The following is a 23501-nucleotide window of genomic DNA, read 5'->3' on the forward strand; positions in this document are numbered from 1 at the left end:
GGAAGAAATATAGAACGTCTACACTTAATAAATGTTTCTAGGTGTTCTGTGTACGGCATAACCCATGCAGCTGCACAATCGTACATGTATCTAAACCTTTGAATCATAATGGGAAGCATCGGGTAACCGTTAGTGAAGGCAACTTGGACAAAGTGATTATTGTCAAGCACTGTTTAGACCTAAGAAGATGTAATATGACATTGTACCTTGAAGCAATCAAGTGACCCATGTCTGGCATTGTCATCCAATTTTGAAGTGGTGTTGGTCTATTTGATTCTCAGAAGTTTATTGAGTTGTAAATGGAACATGCCCGATCATAACCACCAAATAGTTCAACATACTCTACCCAAAATGTTCTCAACTCGTCAATCATGTTTTGTCGGATGTTTACCCATGCATCCTTTCCAAAACCAAGTAATCCAGCAATAGTCCGAAAACCACAATTTTCATTAGCTGTTACATCTTTTACGAACTTAATGTAAGGATGCAATATAGGTGGGGACTGACTATGATATACATGCTTATGGGCAGTTGACCTCGATCTTGAAATCCTTTGAGTAGGAAGTGATGGAGTGTTCTAAAGAGATGAACAACTGTGTCTACCTGGTTCCTGAGAATAACAAAAATCTTCTTGTTGAACGAACTCCAATGCAGACGCATCGCCACTAGTACATCTGTCTACTTTCTTCTTTGAGGAGGGGTGAACTAATGAAAAATTATGTCTACGTGGATCTTGAGAATGATTAAAATTATGCTGAACAAAATTGAATACGTACTGATTACAATGAGTTGATTTGTCTACTTTCTTTTATGAGGAGGGGCGTCCACGAATATGTCTTAACAACTGGCTCAAGAAGAGCAGTTATTGATGGATTAATTATCTCCCACAACTTCCTTGGTAGACTGACTTTACCAGGGCTTGATTGACACTTAAACTATTATGTGAACATTTTTAGCTCGACACTACAATCAATATCATCATTAACTGGTGAAACACTTGGCAATAAGTCAAGTTTTTTAAAAAACTTATCAATGCAAGCAAATGGTATAGGACGATCTTCATTCGTGTATATTGCAAGCTCGTGCGCACATGGCAATCCGTTACTCGTACGAAGTTTACATTTGCAAGAGTAGATGCCTTCTCTAACAACTTTGGACCATTCAAACTCCAACCAAATCAGATTCAACGCATCCACTGAGACAAAACCCCGTAATTCTTGGAATAGGCCTATTTTGAATCGATGTTGGAGAATATTTTTGCTTTTCTCCAAACTAGCTTTTATTGCTGTGAACTGACCTTAGATGAATTGATGAACAGACGACACTACTGACTCCAAGTTTGATTGAGGTGTGCCCAAGTATTGTTTCAACTTCGAATGCATGTTAGTGGTCAGGTTGCCGAAATGCATATAGGTGTCTGTCCAGGCGGATATAAACATCTCCTTATATGGCGTCAATCATACATCTTTAATATAATTCATGACTTTGGAGTAATTTTGTAAAATTATCTCAAGAGCAGATAAATTGTACATATACGCATTCTCGGTTTCTGATTCCATTAATGTGTGCACATGGAGTAGAATGAATCCCAAGATTCCTTGTCTCGAAATGATTTTTTACAGTGGGCTATAACAACTTTGTCGATGTGCCATCTACAAAGCAGTTTCATCGACTCGGGAAATACCTGGGCAAATGACCTCATCAATGCCAAATCTCTATCAGTGACAATAATTCTTGGAAAAGTTTATTCATCCATTATTGATGCAAACAATTCAGTACCCAAGTATAATTGTCCTCCTTTTCTGATTGCAAGAAAACAAATCCTATGAAAAATGTCATCTTCATTAAAGTCACGCCCATAATCTCAAATAGAGGCATTATGAACCTGTTAGTTTTATATGTAGCATCCATCAGTAACACATGTGGAAATGCACGCAATAGTTCTAACAAACTTGGATGTACAAAGAATAATTCTTCAAGCTCATTAGTCTGAGCATTGCTTCTATTATAGAAAACGTACTTGTACTGGTGTAGGAATGACATGAGTTGTTGTATTTGGGATTTACCAGCTTTCTCTGTAGTTCGAAAATTCTGGCGTGCATTGTATATAATTTTAATGGTGGACACGTTGTTTGGATCCCTGTTCCTTAACGTGTATAAGATGTTTCGTGGCTTCACCAAATTCTTTGACTCTAATATGTACCACATGATCCAATAAGTTAATGACCCACAGGCCCCCGTATACTCAATTGATCCAAAGTGTTATGGTGGACTTTACTAATGAGTTAATATTAGTATGTATCATATCACACGCGGTCACCAAAAAATAGTTCCTATTCTAATATGCACATTGTAACAATAATTTATAGCGTGTATTAATTTAGTTATTTAGCACATCATATCAATGGAAAATTCATTTGTAACATTCACTTCAATGTCTTCTTGATCTTCATTTACAAGATCGGTTTCTTCTTCTTGTTTTATTTCATTTATATTAATATCATCCTGCAAACAATACAAATTCATATTAATATATGCGATTAATCAAAATAATTATTAAAAAAATAAGATTGATATATTTACCTTATCACTAGAACCACTTGACAATCTTAGCTCTTCACCCTATAATTTCAGATGATCCATTTTTTCTCAGGGAAGGGAAGATCCGTTGCTAGCAGTCCTTCCTAAGTGGTTTAATGAATCCGGAGAGAAGAAAGCACGAGACTACTTGAACAGCCAATGGAAGAAAAAAATAAGTATGCTAAAGGAGGTCAAGAGTTTGAAAGGTGTGGGGCATATTCGGTTCCTGAAGAAGGCCAGTCTCTCGACTGGTCCAATCGCCTAAATGTAATATTTAAAATATATATATAAATAAATAAAGAAGTTAAAGTATTGTTAAAAAAAAATTGTTTGAAAAAAAAGGGTGAAGGCGTAGATTCCTTCACCTGAGTAACATAAGTTAAAAAAAAGGGGACAAAAAGCTTGGTTTTGTCTTCTCCTCAAACCACACACGACAGTGGCTCTATTCCGGCTAGACTCTAGCTAGTTTTCGGCCAGCCAAGGGTGCTCCAAAGTTGAAATTACACCCACACTTTAATTTTCTACAAGAAAATAGTTGGATTGAGATAAAGTTTTGGTTTTAGGGTTCGAGAGTTAAATGAGTTTTGAGGTTTTTGGCTCAATGAGAGTTTATTTGTTTAATAACTTCAAATTTGGTTCTAATCTTCTTATATTTTTAGGTTCAAGTTAGGTTTTTGAACCAATTCAAGAGAAGCCTTCGTCATCTTGATTTGGTGGAATTACCAAGCTTCAAGGTAAGGGTTATTGACTCAAATTGTTTTAATTAAGGTTGGGTTAGGATGAAAAATAATATTGTGATATGATTTTAATTGTTTAATCTTAGAGAATTAAGGTAGAATATGAATTTAGTGGAAATGGGGATATTGTGTAGTATGGAATGTCGAACTTAAATGGGCTGGTGAATATGGAAGCTTAATGGAACTTATTTTAATGAATAGGTTAGTAAATTGGCATGAAGGGTGCGTTGCTTCATTTGTGAGATTGCGAGTCCACTCCAAGGTAGGGATTTCTTACCCTTTTTATTTCGAAACACTTTCAAGCCATGGATTTGCTTGAATGGTAAGTTTTGGTTTCCGTCTCGATTCTTTTCGAGGGGAAACAAGCCTTGAAGGCTTACCATTATTTCATTGTATTATTATCAATGACAATGTTATTGGTGATTTAATTTGTTAAATATATATAACGCTTGAAATGCTTGATCATAAATCGGGCATTGTGTGATTCTTTATGCATAATGATGAATGTGTGTTTTTGTATATGTATATTGCTTGAATGACTCGATTTTTAAGAATTTACATTAGAAGCATGGTGAGACCCGAGGATGGACTCGGGCTCACGTTAGGTGTTGGATGATTTGGGCACATGCGTGGATGATGGTTAGGAGCCTTGTGATGGTCCTAGGCCAGAGGATTCCCGTAACGGAATTTGTCACTGCATGCTTGCTAGTATGTGATGCTAGGCTAGGCATGACAGACTGAGATATCATTGTGGGGCCAGCAGTGAGTGGTTGCGATCACATGTGTACCAACCTTCTCTCTAGTGGTTTGAGATTAATGGTTACACGATTGTGGTATTGATTGGATGCTAGAGAGAGAAGTAGTGCGGTGGATTCTCGTCGGCTTATCGTCGCAGGGCAGGAATCTGATCCAGCTGCTTGGGTGTCATTGGTGGAGGATATGGAGGTTCGGTTGGGTTGATCGGGTGCATTAGCTTTGCACTGCATATTGTTGCATTGATTATTCGTTATAAATTTTCAGCCATACAATTATTCCTTGTGTTATATTATTTATCTCTACTGAGTCTTCTGCTCACCCTATCCATTTTCCTTTCCCACATGTGAGGCCTGATCTAGCTTTCAGGCTCCGGATCAGTATGAGGAGGGCGCCTGGACATTAATTTATTTTGTGTGTCTACGTGGCACATGTGTGTGATTCTTATATATATATATGTATGGTTATGTTTTGGTGGTGAATGTGCATAGATATGACTATATATGCATGACGTGTTGTTTTGCATTGTCACGTTTGTGTGTGCTAGTTGTAGTATGAAGAATTATGTGTATGGTTGGATATGTATGATATATCGATGATCGAGAGTGGTATTCTGTGATTTTTGGATGGTTGATGCTGATGATGAAATTTGTAATTAATGGTGGACCCTGAGGGTCAGTGGATTTAAATATAATAGAAGTGTTTATTTGTTGTGTTCTGATTACAGGTGGGTTTCCTCAATTTATGGGGGAGATGTTGCCGAAATTTTTGATAAAGTTTATGCTGGTTTGGGACGTAACACATGAGATGCATGTGATTTTTGTATATTTGTCCTTGACTTCATGCTCCGCGGATCGGGGCGTGACACTCTTATTCCCGGATCTATTTTTGGAGACATAAGTGAAGTCTACCTTTATCATTGTAAGCATCCGGACAAGTTTTCGTGAACTGGTTCTCTCACTGTTTACAGCAGCTAGTATGGTTCGTCCCTGGCCAAGGATTCAAAGACAAAGATGTGACTCACCTACCCTTGTTTCTCTCAATAAACTTATCCAGTTTAATTTTGAATAGGTTAGCTGTTATTAGCGAAGCTGAAGGCTGTGGTGTCGTCAAAGTCGAGGCTTGCTTTGAAAGGAGAAGCTATTTGCTGAACATGTTGGTTTTCTTGTAAACCATCGTTTCACGATTTTCTTGTTAACTATGGGTTCAACCTCGAGTTACACGGCTTAACTGCTTATGCGATATGATTTGAGAAAAAAAACGTGATGGCTGTCGGTTCACGATTTTTTTGGTTGAACAGATGGTATGATAGGGTTTTGAAAACTATGATCTTATGTGAGTCCGCGGTGGGACCCATGTTATATATACAAAAGTATGTATATATGTGTTTGTTTTTGGAAACTAATTAAAACAATTATAAACAAACCCACAACTGAGAGTATCAGCTTTTGAGCAACAGTTTTGAAGCTTCATTAAAAAAGATGTTCTAAACAACGACAAGATGCAATTTTGCTAAAAAATAACAATTGGGTGTTATATGCCTAATAAAAATATACAAGAATACTATTTCTAAACAAATCTCATATTTAATTGCATGTGATTTTATTACTTTTTTAAAAAATTGCAAGTCACTGGAGCTAAAACTGCCAAGGTGATATTCCTTTCGAATATATCTTCACACAAAAGCGCATTTAAAATCACTAAATTAATTTTTTTTTTAAAACAACGCTAAGCATTTTAAAGTTCAAAATTAAAATTTGGATCAACAATTTGTAATGTAAACTAACAATGTGAAATTATTAAAAGGTTAGTTTAAAGTTTCATATTCAAATATAAACACCCACCCATGTGACGCGCTCATTCACCAATAATCCCAATACATTTTGTTGCCCTCGACAAAAAAAAATACCATTAGAATTGCTCTCGGCGTCTCGCTAGTCACTACTCTAGCGGGCTAGCGGCCCCGCATATGCTTGGTTTACAGATGGTCCAGATGGTCTCGCGCAAAGTTCACGCAGTCAAACCCATTTAGACACATGACAAAACCTAGGCGGCCAGTAGCTTGAACATAACGTCTTCCATGGATTTTCTTCAGATCTTGAACAGTAACCAACAGAGCCGTTTACATGTAAAAGGGGAACTCACAAGTCACAGCTAAAGCCTCTGTGAAGTTCAATACTCACGCTCCTTTCGAAGCATTTCGACCTTCCGCTGCCATCCTCAACTCTTTCATTCTTCAATGGAGGACGCGTACGCCAGATCTGTTACGGAGGTATTTCCCATTTGTCGTTACCTATAAGCCGTATAAACGATAATTTACGAAAATTTTGGTTTTCGGCCGTGTCGTAGATTCCAATTATCCCTAAATGAAGCGAATTGCTCAGATTGATCGTGGCTTCGATAGCCTATTGGAGAATTAAAAGCAACTAAAATGCATGAGATCATAAGTCTCGTTATTTTTGTAGAGTCGTTTGTTGGGAATTTGAATTTGGTTTCGGTATTGAAAATTATTTACAGCTGTTAATGGTCTCTTTGTTTGATTCAGGTGCTGGATTTCTTCAGGGCAGACCCTATAAAAGGTCTTACGGATTCTCAGGTAGAGTGAAGTTTATTTTCGCCAGTCCAATCTGTTAAGCTTCCAGTGTTAAAGTTGGGGTGGGTGCAGTTGTGTATCGTGTAGTTTTAACTGGGAACAGGGCACAATGTCAATTTCTTACTTGGTTGCATGCAGGTAGCATCACACGCAAGAATTTATGGCAAGAACGGTATGTTCTGCTTTTCCTATTCCTGTCACGTTCTTGAACTTCCATAAGATTTTGGATTAGTGCCTCGACTAAAATAATCAGCAACAACAGTAGTAGTGGAGAATTTTCGATGACAAAACAATTTTTGTAGTGGCATAGTTGGATACTTGGACTTGTCCTAGCAAGTTCAATTGATTTAATAGAAATTAATTAATTTTCAAATGGAATCATTAAAATCAATATTACTTGCATTCCAATTTTTTCATGGAGTCTGATATTCACTGATCGAAATCATTAAAATCAATTGCTTTTCCATATTATTATCGAGTCTTCCGTTTGATGGCTTTTATGTCCGTTATGGACTATACAATTATTGATTTTTAGATTAACTGCGTTTTGCATAATGAGGCTCACAGTCTTCTTTTTTTCCCTAAAGATATGTTCTTCAAAGATAGAGTGAGACTGGAATGTTGTACTTGGGATGCTATTTTTTTTTAATGTAATGAAGTATTTAGCATCCATAATATATTTAATTCTAAATATAATTTATTAAATGGGAGTTCTCTCTCTCTCTCTCTCTCACTCACTCACCTTCCCTTCACTTTTTTGATTGTTGCATCTGCTTTTGAAATAATTTTGGGAATCGATAAAAAATTGACAGCATATGGGAATTTATATATTTTGTATCATTGTATGTGCACTGTTAAATCTAGGTAATGATACATGCTGCTGGTCTGGTTTGTATTACATGTTTAAAAGTCTTGCGACTTTATCCATGTCATGACTACTTCATGTATGATTTCTACGTAGTTATGCAAAATCTTCCTTTTGCAATTTATCCTCATCTTCATGTGGATTATTTTTGTTCACTTATTAAGAGTCCCTTATGTAAAGGACATTGATATTGTCTATCTAATATCAAACCTAGTTCCTTACTGCATTTTCAATGCCATTTCTTTTATTTTGCTGATCAAAAATAAAAGAAAGTTTGATATTTATCTGTTTAATCTGTTTCAATGTTCTTCTGGTTGCTGGCTGCACAATTTGGTTACGATCTGCAGTGTTGCCTGAAGAAACAAGTAAGTAAAATGATTTTGTTCATCCTTTCCTCTTGATTATTTCTACCATTGCTCTGAGAAGTAGATTCATTTTTAGAAGCATCTTAAATCATAAATTTATTTTCTCTTTACGTCCCATCTGTACGTGAAAAAATGTCATCTTTTATTTTCAGTACTTCCATTGCCGTCTTTTCTTTTAAATGTGTGGCAATTGTTATTGATAGAGTAAACAATCACAAGGAATAACCGTCTTTGATTAACATGAAGAACTGGTTGAAAACATCATACGACTCTTAGAATGGCCATAGACAACTTAAATGAGACATAAACTTACGTTCTTTTTTCTTAATCTAGACTCCTCTTGTTCGGAACTAGAGAAAGTTCTTAGTTTCGTCCTCTCCGTCAGTTGATCGTCATGTTGCTTGGCTACCCTAATGTGTTAATTTGAACGTTTTACTTAAAAAGTTGCTTGTTTAGGCAGCATAGGTTTTACAGAACTTGGTGCTTCTTTAATGGTTATTATCATGAGCTTCATCAAGGCATAACAATTATATTGATTTAACCATAAAGACTATCAACATATTGTTAGGATATAAGTTCTATTAGGATTCTTTCTAGCAACTGTGAGCGGTGTAATTTTAGTTTCTTATGGGATTTGGTTTATAAAGTCTCAATCAATAGTGAAACGAAGGATAAACCTCTTTTATAAATAAAATGTAATGCCTCCAACCTATGTCGAGAACAACTGTAAGGAACTATTGGGATACTTTGCTACCTAGGAGAAGAGAAGTTTCCTTGGACGAGCAGGTGGTAAAAACCCTAACCAAAGAGTGGTAGTTTTCACTTGGGACTTGGGAGGTTATTTGGAGGAATATTAGGACATTTGATAATCTTCAAACTTCCAATTCGCACAGGAACAGTTGTTGAAACTTCGTTTTTTCTGACAGAGATTGGAAAACAACTGTTGAAACGGAAAAGATGGTCCTTGGTAAAGAAAACGAGGAATCCTTTATACTTGAACTTTTTCATTATATCAGCAAAGAGAGTTGAGCAACTCCCTTGCACTGGATGCATGGTTGGGAAAACTCAGCTTTACGCATCCTTTTGTTTTGATAGAAGGTGTGGAGAGATTATTTCCATGACTACTAGGTTGCAATGAAGTTACTTTACCACCAGGCCACAAGTTCAAGGAAGACTTTAATTGTTATACTCCCATTAGCAATTTGCTCGAAGAATAAGATAGCTTTTCAGCTTGACTCTCCTTCGGGGAGGATCCTGGTGACTAACTAAAAAGTTAAAACTCTTACATTCTGGATTTATTGGAACAATAATTTCAATTTTTTTTCATATCTTGAAATTCTAAAATTTTTATGAAGCTTCAATCGTAAAGAATAAGTGCTTTGATAATGTCTTAATGTGGATTATATAATCAACTGAAACATTGATGCGCTGACCAGCTTGCTCCTTGGAAGAACTTTTTTTCGAGTCTACATCCCTTTTGTGCCTTATGTTAGTGGCATCCTTCTGTCACACATGGTACGATGCCCTTGCCCGCTTCAGCCTATCAACTTTAATCCTTCAGGAAACTTCTTTCCCAAATTTCGCCCTTATTTTGAATTTTATTTACCCAAGATATTTAAAAGTGCCATTGGCTGGTATTTGTTTTGATTTATTTTTACCAAATTCAAATCTTGTTTTTTTTTTTTATGGCTAAGCGAGGAAGGGGGTTGGGAGAAGAAGGGGGTTTTAGGACTGAGAACCTTGCACATGGGTAGGGAGTTTTGGGGATCAAACCACCTCTACTGAGGGTCATTCCCATTAAATTATTTTGTCCTACCTTCACTGAAAGTACACTCCATATATTTTATGTCAGTCCTACCTAGTCGCAATCCCCAAGATTCGATGGTATGCCACTTTGAACTAACTCCTATTGTAATCTCATTCACTAAGATATTATCTTTTGGCACTTTGCGAAAGACATACACGAAGGGACTGTCTTGGACAGATCTTGTGAGGTCACCCATCACGATGACAAAGGAGAATTGCCTCATTGTTGATCTTTGATGTAAACCTATTGTGATGGTGATGATTTTTTTCAATCCTCCACTTGTTGTTAAGCTCGTCACTTTGCATTTGTACTCATCCACCATATCACATCCCTAGGAATCCTGTGTAACTATTCTCCAAGTCAATCCAAACTACTCTACTAGATGAAGGTCTGTTTTTCTTTTTCCGTTTTCCATTTGTGTTCTTAAATAGTAATATAGCTTGCATGGTGGTTTATTGAAGCATAAAACCAAACTGGTTCTTTGAAACCTTCATACACAATCTTAGTCTCCTTTCAGTAACCTCCCCCCAATTTCATTATCTAGCTTGTAAACAGACTTCCTTGGTAGTTGTTGCTGCACTGAATTGAAGCAGACAATTTAGGTTTCTACATGGTTGAAACCTCGGCTTAGATTAGACATAGTTGAAACACCATGTTAGTAAAGGCTAGATATATTAATTTCTCATCTTTTAGATGGTGATCATTTCACCTTGTATGTATGCGTCCTGCGATTTGGAAAATCAATACTTTTAGGACCACTCAACTGGTGTCATTCCTATTTCCTTCCAAGAAAGGGGTTTATTGGGTGCTATTCTTTACTCTATTTCAATGTTTTTTTGAATATTGATGGTTTATGGAGATGGAAATACTTGTATTGTGCTAAACCAAATGTGTTTCTATTTTCATGTTTACAGGGACTCCTTTCTGGAAATTGGTTTTGAAACAGTTTGATGATTTGCTTGTTAAAATCTTGATTGTTGCTGCCGTAATTTCTTTCATTCTGGCTTTGGTTGACGGGGAGACTGGCTTAACAGCATTTCTGGAACCCTCTGTAAGATATGATATCCTTTTAGTTTTTGGGCTAAGCTACTTCTTGCTGTAAAAAATAAATGCACAGTTGTTGCCTTGGAGTTTGTTTGACTAATTATGTATGAGGCAGAGTCTTGCCATGGAAACCAATAATTTGTCTTTCCTTGGCTTAAATGCTCTGGAATGTGCTTTATGTGTTTGTTTGTTCTCGCCTCTTGATTTTCCCTGCTTTTTCTTAATATGGTACACTTGTCTTGTTGAATTTTTTGTTTTGTTTCTTCTTCTTCTTCACATAAAAGTATAAAACTTGAAGGATAAAAGGTCCTGTCTAGTCCATGTCATAATTCTAGTTGATACATTTATTGATAGAGTAGTTGCTAACCTTAACAGCCTTCAAATTGTAAATGAGCTTATGATTTTGACTGTTGTTGATCGCACATTTGTTTAATAAAAAGGTTTAGGTGATGATGCTAAGTTAAAAATGTTTGCACCTGTTTTCACGCTGTTGGAGATTTTCTTCTTTGTAGTTTATATCTCCTGTTCATGTTGCGCCTTTCATTGATTCCCATCATGAAAAATACACACATGTTCGTGACTTTGTATTATATATTGATGACTTTAATGTAATACTGTTGGATATTAAGTTATGTTAGCCTGACAGCATTATGGTTCCTGCAATTGAAGAGTTTCATTTGAGAATGAGGCTGTCTGGATCTAAAAGATCCATCACTAGCATCTGAGTTTGATGTTATATGAATGTTTAATGTGTATGGAATTATCAAATGAGCTGATGTGGTCCTGGACAATTGTTGGACTCTGTCATGGCATGGAAAAAGCTTGTGTGCCTTGTGTACGGCATAAAAAACTGATGAATATCAAATTGTTTCCAATTTATGGTTCCTAGTTTACATGGGTGGTCTATGCTCTTTAGTCTTAATTTTTTCTTATGTTTGTTATGTTGATGTATCCAGGTTATCTTGTTGATTTTGGCTGCCAATGCAGCAGTAGGGGTTATTACAGAAACAAATGCTGAGAAGGCCCTTGAGGTATGTTTTGCAATCATTATTCCTGGGTATAGCTTTTCCTTGTGACATTACTGATTCCTCTATGTGTTTGGAGAACTGTTGTGTACTTTCAGAATGCACCACTGTTGGAGTAAGTTTTCCTTGAAGCAACTTCATTAAAATTGGAAGTATTTGATATTAATTGTTTATCAGACATTATTTTTAGGCCAATGTGGTATATCAGTTTTGCATTTTATATTATTTGGTTGCGAGAGCTCCAGAATGTTTTTAGCTACTCTTTCTCTCTGCTCTTTTTTGGGATAGAAGATAAAGGAATGAGAAAATATGCAGCTGTATCAATTTTCTTTTCATTCATATGAGAAATTTGGTTGACTTTACGCTACTGGAACTCATTTTGATAATGATAATGAATCTTATTTCTTATTGTCTGTGTTATTGTAGGAGCTACGTGCTTACCAAGCTGATATTGCCACTGTATTACGGAATGGTAAGTACATGATGGAAAGAAAGAACCATGATTTTTGGGCGATGCTATGATGTCATGGGCCTATTTTATGGGTTTAAAATGTTTGGTTCTGTCCTATGTTGATATTTCCTCGACAACTTGATTTCTCAATTCGGAATACCTGGGGGGCCTTGCCTTTTTTTCCCTTTCAAAGAATGATCGTGGGATTTATGCTTTTCACGTTTTGAGGGAGGGGGGAATTGAACCTTGCACCTTATACAAGTGTAAGGAGCTGGCCTCCTCTAGGCCACAAGAGCTCCTTCTGAGTGGCCTTGCCGTTTTAAGGAAGGCTGCTTGTCGTCATTAACTCCGACGTGCCATTATATAATAATATAATAGCTATTTCGTTGATTCCTTTTTATTCTTATTGCTTGTTTCCTGTCAAAGTTGTACTGTTCAAGGAGGGTAAGGAAAGTGAAAACAAAATCTTGTTGCATTCTCCTGGAGATAGTTTTTCCAGGTCTAAAATCTTGAATCGCTAATCTTCACTGTTTTTCAAATTTCTATTCCTATACTCTGACCCTGAGCAAAGCAGGATTTTGGCTGTCATTTTTCCATTCTAGTATTCTCTGCTTAGTAGTTAGTGATTATGTCAGGCATGCCATTATATGGATTTAGTGCTTGTTGTAAAAATGTTTTTTTGGTCCAACAGTGCAGAATTCTGATTGGTTTCGTAAAAGTGAGATTATGTTGATTGTTTGTATCAGTGTGAAGCAAGTAGTTATCAAGTGTGTGCGAATAGTCAGGACCACTAATGTTATTTTTGATTATTTTTAATTTAGATATAAAAGGGTTGTTGCAGGTTGCTTCTCTATACTTCCGGCAACCGAGCTTGTTCCAGGTGATATTGTGGAAGTTAGTGGTAAGTTCGTTCTTTGTGCATTTATAAGTTTGTTTGTTTTTGTGCATACTTTATTTAGAAGGGAAGAAAAATTAACTTTCTATTTCTATTTGTGATATGTACAGTGGGATGTAAAGTTCCAGCTGATATGAAGATGATCGAGATGCTAAGTAATCAGTTACGTGTTGATCAAGCAATCCTGACAGGTATGTCTGCTCTATTATGCTTGAAATTGAAGACTGGTCAAAACATTATTCATGATCCACAATAAATCTAAAAGTTTGTCGGCCTATAAAACATATTTGGGGTCTACTCATTGCAAACTGATTATATACTTCTTAGACTATTGATTGTGAGCACAAAAGTTTGTTTTGAGTTTTCATTACATTTTATGCAAAAGTTGTAGTTAAATCACTTTACATGGTCACCAGAACCACACATTATTTTCTGTTTGCATGTCAACCGAGAATTATGGAGGAGGTCCGATTGGTTCTTCCTAGATTCTATTTTTTTTTTTTCGTCTATACTCATTAGAAAGATATAGAACCTGTTTGGTGCTTAACCTTTGGGATGCCCGACACCTGTAACATTTAATTTAATTTTAGGTGGGAGGTGAGTTTCGAACTGAGGACCTGATACTTGCCAAGTAATGATAACATGTGACACACTATCTATCACGTTAGTTTAAGCTGTTAAGGGTGTGGTTCTTGATTATTACTCTTAACACCATATATAAAAATGATGAAAATGGGACTATGCTATTTGGTTCTGCCACTGAAGTCTCTTTTTGCATTTTTTTGGTAATAATAAAACAATTTTTTTTTAATGAAGAAGCTTGAATGTAGAACTTTTGCCTTGGTTATGTGTGTGTATGTGGTTGTTTTCCCCCTATTTGGTTCTGCCACAGGAGTCTCTTTTCGCATTTTTTTGGTAATAATCAAAACAATTTTTTTTTAATGAAGAAGCTTGAATGTAGAACTTTTGCCTTGGTTATGTGTGTGTATGTAGTTGTTTTTCCCCCAATTATTCTAGGTTTGGGTTGTGAGTGCATAATAAATAAGTCGATGCATTGTGCGGTAAAAGCAAGTCTTGTTTGGTGATGATAGGTGAGAGCTGCTCTGTTGAAAAAGATCTTCTGTCCACTGTAGCAGCAAAAGCTGTGTATCAGGACAAGACAAATATTCTTTTCTCGGTAACAATTCTTACTTGTTTCATTGACTTTTGACTTTGTGTATATCTTTGTTTCTTCGCCAAGATCCCGGTGTGGGTGTTGCCTGACATTTTTGTGAAAATGGGAGCATGCCATTCCTATAAGCTTTAACCAAATACTGGCGGACAAAACAAAACAAAAAGTCACATGTTTTATTCTTTCGAGTGGTTTTCAGTTTCTTTTAATTACTTTTGTTCTTTAATGACACATGAAATTATGCAGTTTGTATGAGGTCTAGATGGATGTTGTTGGCATATTCATGTTTGTGTCCTTGGCTGCTTCAGCTGATGTTTCTTTCTCTTGGGGGTAAAGCTCCTCCCGACATATTGAATTAATTATGTAGCCAGAGATTATTCACAATGTGGATCAGTTTTTTGCTTTCCTTGAATTTGCATCGTCTGGGTTGTCTTGTCTGATTCACACACTTGATTATGGATGGAGCCCACATAACCGCATAATGCATAATTCAACCGCTTTTGAAGGTTTCATGTGAATATAAATACTGGGTTATCAGTTATATCTTAAATATTGTTGCTTCCTATGGCCACCTTTTGAATTATTTGGAAGGAAATGAATAATCAGTTTTTGAAGGAGAATTCTCTCTGATGTGCTTTAGGATAGATGGATAAATATTCTCCATAATGATCATTGTAACACAAATCAGAACTTGTTACTTCACCTATCTGATCTAGAAGCTTGTAAATAATGCTCAGATGTATGTGAGCAGCACCACCCTTCATGCCTATACTATTATATTTCAGTATCCTTTTCTGTTCAAAACTAATAAAGAAGAAGCTCTACCATGCTATTGGCTCTGCAATGCTTTGATATCATGGATAAATGCATTCTGCCAGGAGATCATCAAATTTATATAGCTTAATCTTACAATAAGGCTTTTTTTGGATCGGTACAAAATTATTTGAGTTTCCTGCTATAGAATATGATTGTTATTGTCCCACTTCAGATTTTTGAAGTGATTGTTTGATACATAAGTTTATGAATTATTATTTCAAAAATCAAGTAGATAATTTCATTTATGCTTTGAAGCATTTCTGCTTAGTAGTTATTATTATTACTATTATAATTTTCTGTTATAAGCTGTTGGATATGTGGACAAATTATAATTTGCTTTTGGATGGTTTGACTACCTTAATTTACGTACCTCTTTCCCATACGATGTTTATATTTCATTACACCTTGTAATAGATGTATACTCGAAGTTTTGATGCTGTATCATTCTGGACATGTTAATGTAAATTTGAAGTCACGTTTTGAATATTCAGTGTTGCGTTTGCAATAAATGTTAACACTGAATGAAGAAGATATCATCGCTTTTAATATTTTAGTCATTCTTTTTTCCTCGTAGACATTCTATTAATGTTTTGCGTATTATGGATTTATTGGCAACACATTTACTTTTGACTTCCAGGGTACAGTAGTGGTGGCGGGTAGGGCAAGGGCTGTTGTAGTTGGAGTTGGTGTCAATACTGCCATGGGCAGTATACGCGATTCAATTTTGCACACTGTTGATGTGAGTGTATTTTTCACATCTGTTTTGTCTGGTGAAGATTTTACAGATGATATTCTTTTATTCATATCATATAAGCATGATGAAGCACCAAGTTTGTATCATTCTTATACATATTTCCTATTCATGAAAAGAAACTTGTTTTAACATGTGCAAATCTATTCACCATATTAGTGGATTGAGAGTTGAGACACAGTTTTGCAACAACACACTGATGCATTGTAACTATACATGATATATTTGAGGCGTCTCATTGAGTGACTGAGGGACTCTTTGAATGGATGTTTTGAAGTAGGTGTTGGTGCCTGCATTAGTTTCTTAAAGGTGCATGATTGTCCATGTGCCTGAGTCAAAAGTATTCTGGAAGACATGCATGTCTTTTTTTTTTTTTTTTTTTTCTCCCTAATTGCTCTATGCTTAATGTTTAAATTGTCTTTAGTTGGACAAAATCATGGCTGTGAATTGTCTTGCACATAAATATGCAATGTTTCTGATTGTCCATTTCTCCACTGGTTGTAGGAAGTAACTCCATTAAAGAAGAAGCTGGATGAATTTGGTACATTTTTGGCCAAGGTAATCACAATTTACCTAATAGACAAACAAAGACAGAAAAGTTGGAAGTTGGTTTTATTCACTAAAAGCTTTCCGTACACACGTCAAATCATAAGATTGGAAGTTGGTTTTATTCGTTAATAACTTTCCGTTCACACGTCGGATCATAGATCATTATAGAAATACTTCTCGGGCTTGGAGATTGCTTCTTGTTCTTTTGTAGGTTTAAATAGTTGGCATGGTGCATATTAGGTAAGATAAGTTGTTCGTTCACATATCCATGCCATCAGCTAAAAAGCCTCAAAAAGTATCGTCCCCTCTGTCAATTTTGTTGTTGAGGGGTGGGGGGGGGGGCAGTCATCTGTTCATTCTCTAGCCAGCAATGGAGATAGAGTCAGTATTGGACCTGGCTGCTGATTCGAAGGAGAAAGGAGCTTAAGGCAAGTGTAGGAGCAAGTGGTTATCTTTTGGACCATACAGATGGGGTAAAGAAAGTGCTTCTGAAGATGAAGAAAAACTTTTTTTAGGTATTCAGATAAAGATGCTGAATGGCCTTCACTCTGGGTAGGTGGAAATTGTAATTCTGATGGGATCATTATACTACATGTTAAAGATCTTTTCTCTTATAGAATTCTTTTGATTGGGTGGATGCTCCTTGATAAAGGCATTGATGATGATGATGGGTGGATGCTCCTTGATGCCCTTTCCTAATACAATATTTACTTTTTTGTTTGTCCAAGAAAAAGGAGTTGAGCGGTAAGTGAGGTCATGGGGTTTGGCCATCTTATATACTTTAAATAAACTCATAATAAAGAATAACATATTGTAAGTTCGAGTATGACTATAACTTTTTGGAAGATAAATGACTTGTCTGGGTCTCCCTTCTCTGCTGAACCAATTTAAATTGCTTGACCTGCATCTAATTTGATGCGTATTTCTTTCTGAGTTACAAATTAGTCCAAGGGAACTTAACAAGTTCTAGGTACAGGTTCTGTCTGTAAATTGTGTATTTCATCTAGTTTATGTTGATTAGTCTCTTAACGATGAACCATCATAATTGCTCTAAGGTGCATTTCTCAACATTCAGAGTGTATCAGGTCATTGCAGGAATTTGTGTATTGGTTTGGATTGTAAACATTGGTCACTTCCGCGATCCTTCTCATGGTGGTTTCTTTCGTGGTGCGATACATTACTTCAAGGTATTGTTCGGTGACTACTTAGACTAATTCTTTTAAATTGTTATATTTTCAATTATTATTGTTAAGAGTCTTTAATGCTCTCTTTTGGAGATTTCTTGGCATCTCAGAGAAAGCTTCTTTATTTTTGAATGAACAGTATGAGGGCTTGAAAGATCCATGGATTGCGAAAGTAGGGTGTAGGGTGCAGGGGCTAGCATTTTTAGATTACATTGATCTGGTAGCAAACATCTTCCGGATTTTGCTGAGAAATACAATATCTAAGCCAAGTTTGTTGATGTGAAAAGATCAAATTTAAAGAATTCCCAATGATCCAATTTGTTCAACATGAAACCGTTTTCCAATTATCGCCTGTTGAAGGCCACTGCTCCTACCATTATGGCATTGTTTTTTACTTAAATAAACAACTTAAAAAATAATGAACAAAAACTTGCAGGTGTAAAGAAATTGTGATAGGCCCATTTGATTCATGTTTTTGTCGCTGGTTTGGCCAGAATTTTATGGCGTTTATTTTGAAAGTTGTAGGACTAAACCGGCCCAATACTGTTGCACTGTAATCCCTGCATTAATGTGGAGAGGTTGTTTCCAAGATTTCAACAAATGGCCTCTAGGTTATGAGACAACCTTACCACTAGTCCATTGATTCTCTTAAAGGGCAAACAACTACCACACACTAGGTTCCCACAGTGGAGTGGGGTCGGGGAACCTCCTTACCCCACATTATGTGACACAAAGAGGTTGAATACTTGAATCTAATTTCTTATACTTGCAGAAGGTTGTGAAAGTGAAAGTCATGTATTTAAGATCCTCATTATAAATCCCTGCTAGTGCATATTTGCAGCAAGCTGCATATGAGTTAAACTTGTGGATAGAAGTCTTCTTTGGTTTCTTGATGGTGAAGTAAGACTTGTTATAATTACGTTTTTATTGAAGTTATGTATTTATCTTTAGTGATTGGTTCCTGATGTTACATGAGTAGTTGTAGGTTTCCCATTTTTTGGCAAAAATATATTTTCCACCCCTTAGCTATGCACGATGTTTGCGTCTAACTTTTTTTTGGTGCTGAAAATTGTCCTACAATTATCATTTTGCTGTTTTTTATCCTCCCCGTCGAGTGAGATTGGCTTGGGTAAGACTTTATAAGGGATAAATCTATGGGTCTGAATAAAGCCAAGTGTTTGCCTTAATGCCAAAACGGATCTCTGTGCAGTTTATGTGTTTAATAGAATGCCTAAGCCAACTAATGGATGTTTTCTATGACCTTAGTGGAACGGCACTGTCTCAGCAACATGTGGATCATTTATACGTAATGAAGAGCCTATGGTTGTGTAAATTAACATCATCATATTGAAGGCAATACATATCAGTATAGCACCCATAAGCATCGACTAAATAGCTGCAGACATCTAAAAAGGACCGGAATCACATGTATCCCATAAAATAAGTCGAAGTCAAACACCTTATTTGGCCCAGGCATTGAAGTGCACATGTTGGGCCCTGCCATCAAACACATTTCTTTTAAACACATTATTTTACCAACTTAGATTTTCCTGATTACATGTTCTTCATCTACAAGCATTAGTTGGCTTAGGAAATTTTGTCAAACCCTACATATCACTCACAAATCTACCTCATAAAAACTTATACAATTAATCTCTTACAACCAAATGTGAACCAAATAGCCACTTTTTCCATATGAATTTCACCCCACAACCCCACACAAACTCCCCATTGTTACATACTCAACAAACCCACTATCTGATTATTCTGTAGCAACAGCTACAGCAATCATGAACATTTGTTACAAGCATGGTAGATCATTTGAGCTTTACATTTGTGTAATATATTCTGTTATGTGACAACTTGTTTAAAGCATAAAAATTCCTTGAAAATGAAAAAAGAATTTACTTACAAATGAGATATTTTTTTCCATATGTTCCACGCGTCTGTGAAATGAGGTGTTTCGTTTGTATAGTTCTTCCATTTGAATATTTTTATTCTTCATTTGTAATGTCAAACTACTTTCTTGTGCCTGCCTAGATTGCAGTGGCTCTTGCAGTTGCAGCAATTCCTGAAGGACTTCCTGCTGTTGTTACAACGTGAGTGCTTTGTATGTCACTAGGCTTGCAAAAAATTGTGTGCATTATAATTTGAATATGATTGTGAAATTGGTCCCTCCCTATTATATTATTGGGTGCCCAACACAAGTGCCTTGGAACTGAAGAAGTTGCATAACTAAACCTCGATCTTTTGAAATATGTAATATTGGTTCCAATGGTGTGGCATAATATTGTAACACAGTCTACTCATCTTGAATTTTCAAATATTTGTCAAATTGCGGATTTATGCACCACAAATCATGGCTAACTATGGCTTGCTGCCTCTTTAAACAGAGCAAAAAAGGAAAACATTGATTCTTGTGGTACATAAACACAATACTTACAACTACTCTCAACATTTTATGTTAGACGACGTTTGTAACGTGGCTTCTGGGTTTTTATTGTCATCATACTTGGTATCAGATGGTAATCTTTCATAGTCTTTCGTATGTGCCTCATTGTGCGAATTTGTTCCCTATGTAGGTGTTTGGCTCTTGGAACAAAGCGGATGGCTCGCTTGAATGCCATTGTAAGATCTTTGCCATCAGTGGAGACTTTAGGCTGCACAACAGTAATTTGCAGTGACAAGACTGGGACCCTGACGACTAATATGATGTCTGTGTCAAAGGTGAACATCCAGAAAGATTGAATATTGAATATTTCATATGAAATTACTGGCCAACAACCGATTCTTATTTAGACACTGTGAATTTTGGCAATTGTTTGTCTAATTACCCACATTACGTCTAGTGGATGTGTTTCTGGATTTCCAATGAATTTGTTAATCATCATGAAAAAGAAAAACTCATTGGTAGCCATTTTTTATTTTCTAATATTCATTATCTAAATTGCTTAAGAAGCGTAATGCTGACCTCCATATTTTTAAATTTCATTTCTAGAATAATTTTTTTTTGATACAGCATTGCCATTTTCTGAAGAGTTTTTTGACAGTTATTTTTAAAATTTTTAGATTTTTCTCCTACTGTTTGATGGAGATATACCATGTGTTAGTAAGCTCCTTAATTCCTCAAGTTTTGTTTCCTCTTCTATTATTTTCTTGTATAAAATAATCGAAGGAAAAATGCTGTATTTCAAAGCAACAAACTCAGATTCCTTTGTTGAGGTCTCTAGTCCCTTCCTTTTTGGTAAGTGATATCATTAGTGCTTTCCTATTTCTTGTTAGATAAGTGATGTCCTGGACATATGCACGAATACTAATCTCTCTATTATTATCTTATCATGTTAAGTCATTAGGGCCATCAAGTGAAGGTTTTTTTCCCGCCCCATTTTGTTTATTTTTTTTATAGGCCCAGTGATAGATTTGTTGAAGTGCAACCTAGAGGTCACAGTTCCTGAAAATAGCTTCTCCACATATAATGTGGGTGTAAGGTCTGCGTACATCTTGTCTGTCCTAGAACCCGCCCGCACTGCAAGAACCTTGTGCACCGGCGTCGTTTACCTTTTACTTTTGTTTATTACTTTTTCTGTGGCTTTTTTGGTTCTTATGTAAAGTCTAAGCTGATGTTCGTTTTTTTTTTTGCACGAGACAACTTTTTGTTTGAGTGCTGATTACATGTATATTCTATTTCCTGTTATTGTTGTCTTCGCAGATATGTGTGGTTCATTCTGTACGTCATGGTCCTGTAATTTCTGAATATAGTGTCAGTGGGACAACTTATGCTCCGGAAGGAGTAATCTTTGACCGCAATGGCATACAGGTACTTATTGTACAGATGGTCAGCAATCTTTACTACGAGTTTGTGTTCAATATGCATAGAAAATGTGTACTCTGAGACCTTTTCTCTCTTTTCTTTTTTGGATTGTTCAACAAGGATGAGGAACCATAGATATCTTAAAAGTTAATTTTTCATCTCTAGCAATCTTCTCCTCTCGAAAGAGTGGATGATTTGTATTTTACTGATCGATAAATGCTACACGTAGTTGATTCTCGTACCACTTTCTTGTTGATCTAAAGCTTCACTCTATGCTAATCTTATAGAGTCCATCTCCTGTCGTTTTGTTATCTCCTATACTATATTGACATGAAATTTAATTGTTTATACAGCTTGATTTTCCAGCTCAATCACATTGTCTTCTTCATATTGCAATGTGTTCAGCCCTTTGCAATGAGTCTCTCTTACAGTACAATCCAGACAAGGGGAACTACGAAAAGATTGGGGAGTCAACTGAAGTAGCTCTCCGTGTTCTGGCAGAAAAGGTTGTTGGGATACTTAACTTCACAGAAAAGTCTGCTGTCTATTAGTCTTGTTTGAAGTTGTATTCTTTCTTTCTCTGTACAATTTGTGGCTCATTCATTTGTACATCTTTCATTTCCTCCTGCATATTTTTAGGTTGGCCTTCCTGGTTTTGATTCTATGCCTTCTGCTCTGCACATGTTGAGCAAGCATGAGCGTGCTTCTTACTGTAACCACTACTGGGAGAATCAGTTTAAAAAGGTTGGTTTTGTTGAATTGTTGCTTGAATTTCTTAGGCATTAATTTAGTAGTTTTAGACTTATCAGCTAAGCTTAATGAATGAATTTGTAACTGTGATTTTGTATGGAGAACATTGGACATGAACATCAGTAGGATGGGAATCATAATGTTATAAATAATGGCCACGGATGACTTGTTATCTGTTTCTTTTATAAGTAACTAGATGTGTTGGATATTCTCTTGGTGACCTTGCCATTGGCTGTAACATATATCATATATGCAATATGCTTAATGGGTCATATGATTTGGTGTAATGTAATCCTAAGTTCTCACCTTGGTGTTTTTCTTCATGGTTTATTTGCTTATGCTTTTCCAAACCTTGGCTTAAATTCTTCCGAGGTTATAATGTCATGAATCCTATTTTACTAATATTGCATACTACAATATTGCTCAAGACGGAAGGAAAAGAAACTTAGGAAATATGTTGCTGTTAACTTGACCTTTATTTGTTATATACTAACTTAATGGTAATGATGCAAACCTGAGAATTTGATACTTCTCAGATGTCTGTTTTGGAATTTTCTCGAGATCGCAAAATGATGAGTGTCCTATGTAGCCGTAAGCAGATGGAGATCATGTTTTCTAAGGGTGCTCCTGAGAGTATAATTTCTAGATGTACAAATATATTGTGCAATGATGATGGGTCAATCGTTCCATTGTCTGCTAATATTCGACAAGAGTTGGAGTCAAGGTTCCACAGGTTAGTAGTGTTTTTTGTCCCCTTTTTTTGGTCTGCATTCTATCTAGACTTTCCATTATACTGACTACTATCTGTGAATTAGCTACAGTTCTGTAAACTCTGGGCTGGGTATGAGACATTTTTTGTCTTATTGGATTCATGGACATGTTGCTTGTTAATGCCAATGATAGTTAACCTTAACAGTGTTTGTGATACTCAAACTCTTAATAAAATATTTCTGTGTTTTACTTCCTGTGTTCTTCTTGTCAAACGTCCGGTTCTTACTAGCTATGGCCTTGTATGGACTTGAATCTTCTTCCATTCATGTTGTTAAGGGAGATAGTTTTGTGATGCAGTAATTGATTTTGGACTATTTCGGGGAATTTTTCAAAGGACCTTCCTTGCAGTTGATCTATTTTTAAGTGCCACCTCCTTGGTGCTTTATAATACTCCCTTTGTCCCAATTTGTCTGTCATCCTTTTAAGATCCAACTTCTTAAGGAGACATGATTTAGTGCAATTCGACTATACAAAACAACCATGTTATTCCAAATTTGCCCTTATTTATGGCGGTACTTTTTTTGCCTTGAAACAAGGGTAATTAAATGAACAAGGGTAATTTTGAAATACAATAACAAAATTG

General features: G+C 36.0%; 1 protein-coding gene across 2 annotated transcripts in view; it reads left to right on the plus strand.

The window, feature by feature from the left end:
- The first annotated feature begins 6060 nt into the window (after positions 1-6060).
- LOC120010877 (calcium-transporting ATPase 3, endoplasmic reticulum-type) overlaps positions 6061-23501 on the plus strand; it is a 33546-nt gene continuing 16105 nt past the window's right edge. For both annotated transcript variants that reach the window (XR_005470942.1, XM_038861782.1), the window contains exons 1-19: positions 6061-6342; positions 6616-6666; positions 6802-6835; positions 7876-7893; positions 10615-10751; positions 11701-11775; positions 12196-12241; positions 13062-13121; positions 13226-13306; positions 14207-14292; positions 15740-15841; positions 16358-16411; positions 17488-17589; positions 19627-19685; positions 20169-20313; positions 21296-21403; positions 21751-21903; positions 22037-22141; positions 22684-22880. Coding sequence is in view for 1 of the 2 variants with exons in the window: in XM_038861782.1 (XP_038717710.1) it covers positions 6310-6342; positions 6616-6666; positions 6802-6835; positions 7876-7893; positions 10615-10751; positions 11701-11775; positions 12196-12241; positions 13062-13121; positions 13226-13306; positions 14207-14292; positions 15740-15841; positions 16358-16411; positions 17488-17589; positions 19627-19685; positions 20169-20313; positions 21296-21403; positions 21751-21903; positions 22037-22141; positions 22684-22880 (1646 nt within the window). In the remaining variant the exon portion in view is untranslated. The remainder of the gene's footprint in view (positions 6343-6615; positions 6667-6801; positions 6836-7875; positions 7894-10614; positions 10752-11700; positions 11776-12195; positions 12242-13061; positions 13122-13225; positions 13307-14206; positions 14293-15739; positions 15842-16357; positions 16412-17487; positions 17590-19626; positions 19686-20168; positions 20314-21295; positions 21404-21750; positions 21904-22036; positions 22142-22683; positions 22881-23501) is intronic.

The sequence above is a fragment of the Tripterygium wilfordii genome, chromosome 12, assembly GCF_013401445.1.
Source record: "Tripterygium wilfordii isolate XIE 37 chromosome 12, ASM1340144v1, whole genome shotgun sequence".
Classification (NCBI taxonomy): Eukaryota; Viridiplantae; Streptophyta; class Magnoliopsida; order Celastrales; family Celastraceae; genus Tripterygium; species Tripterygium wilfordii.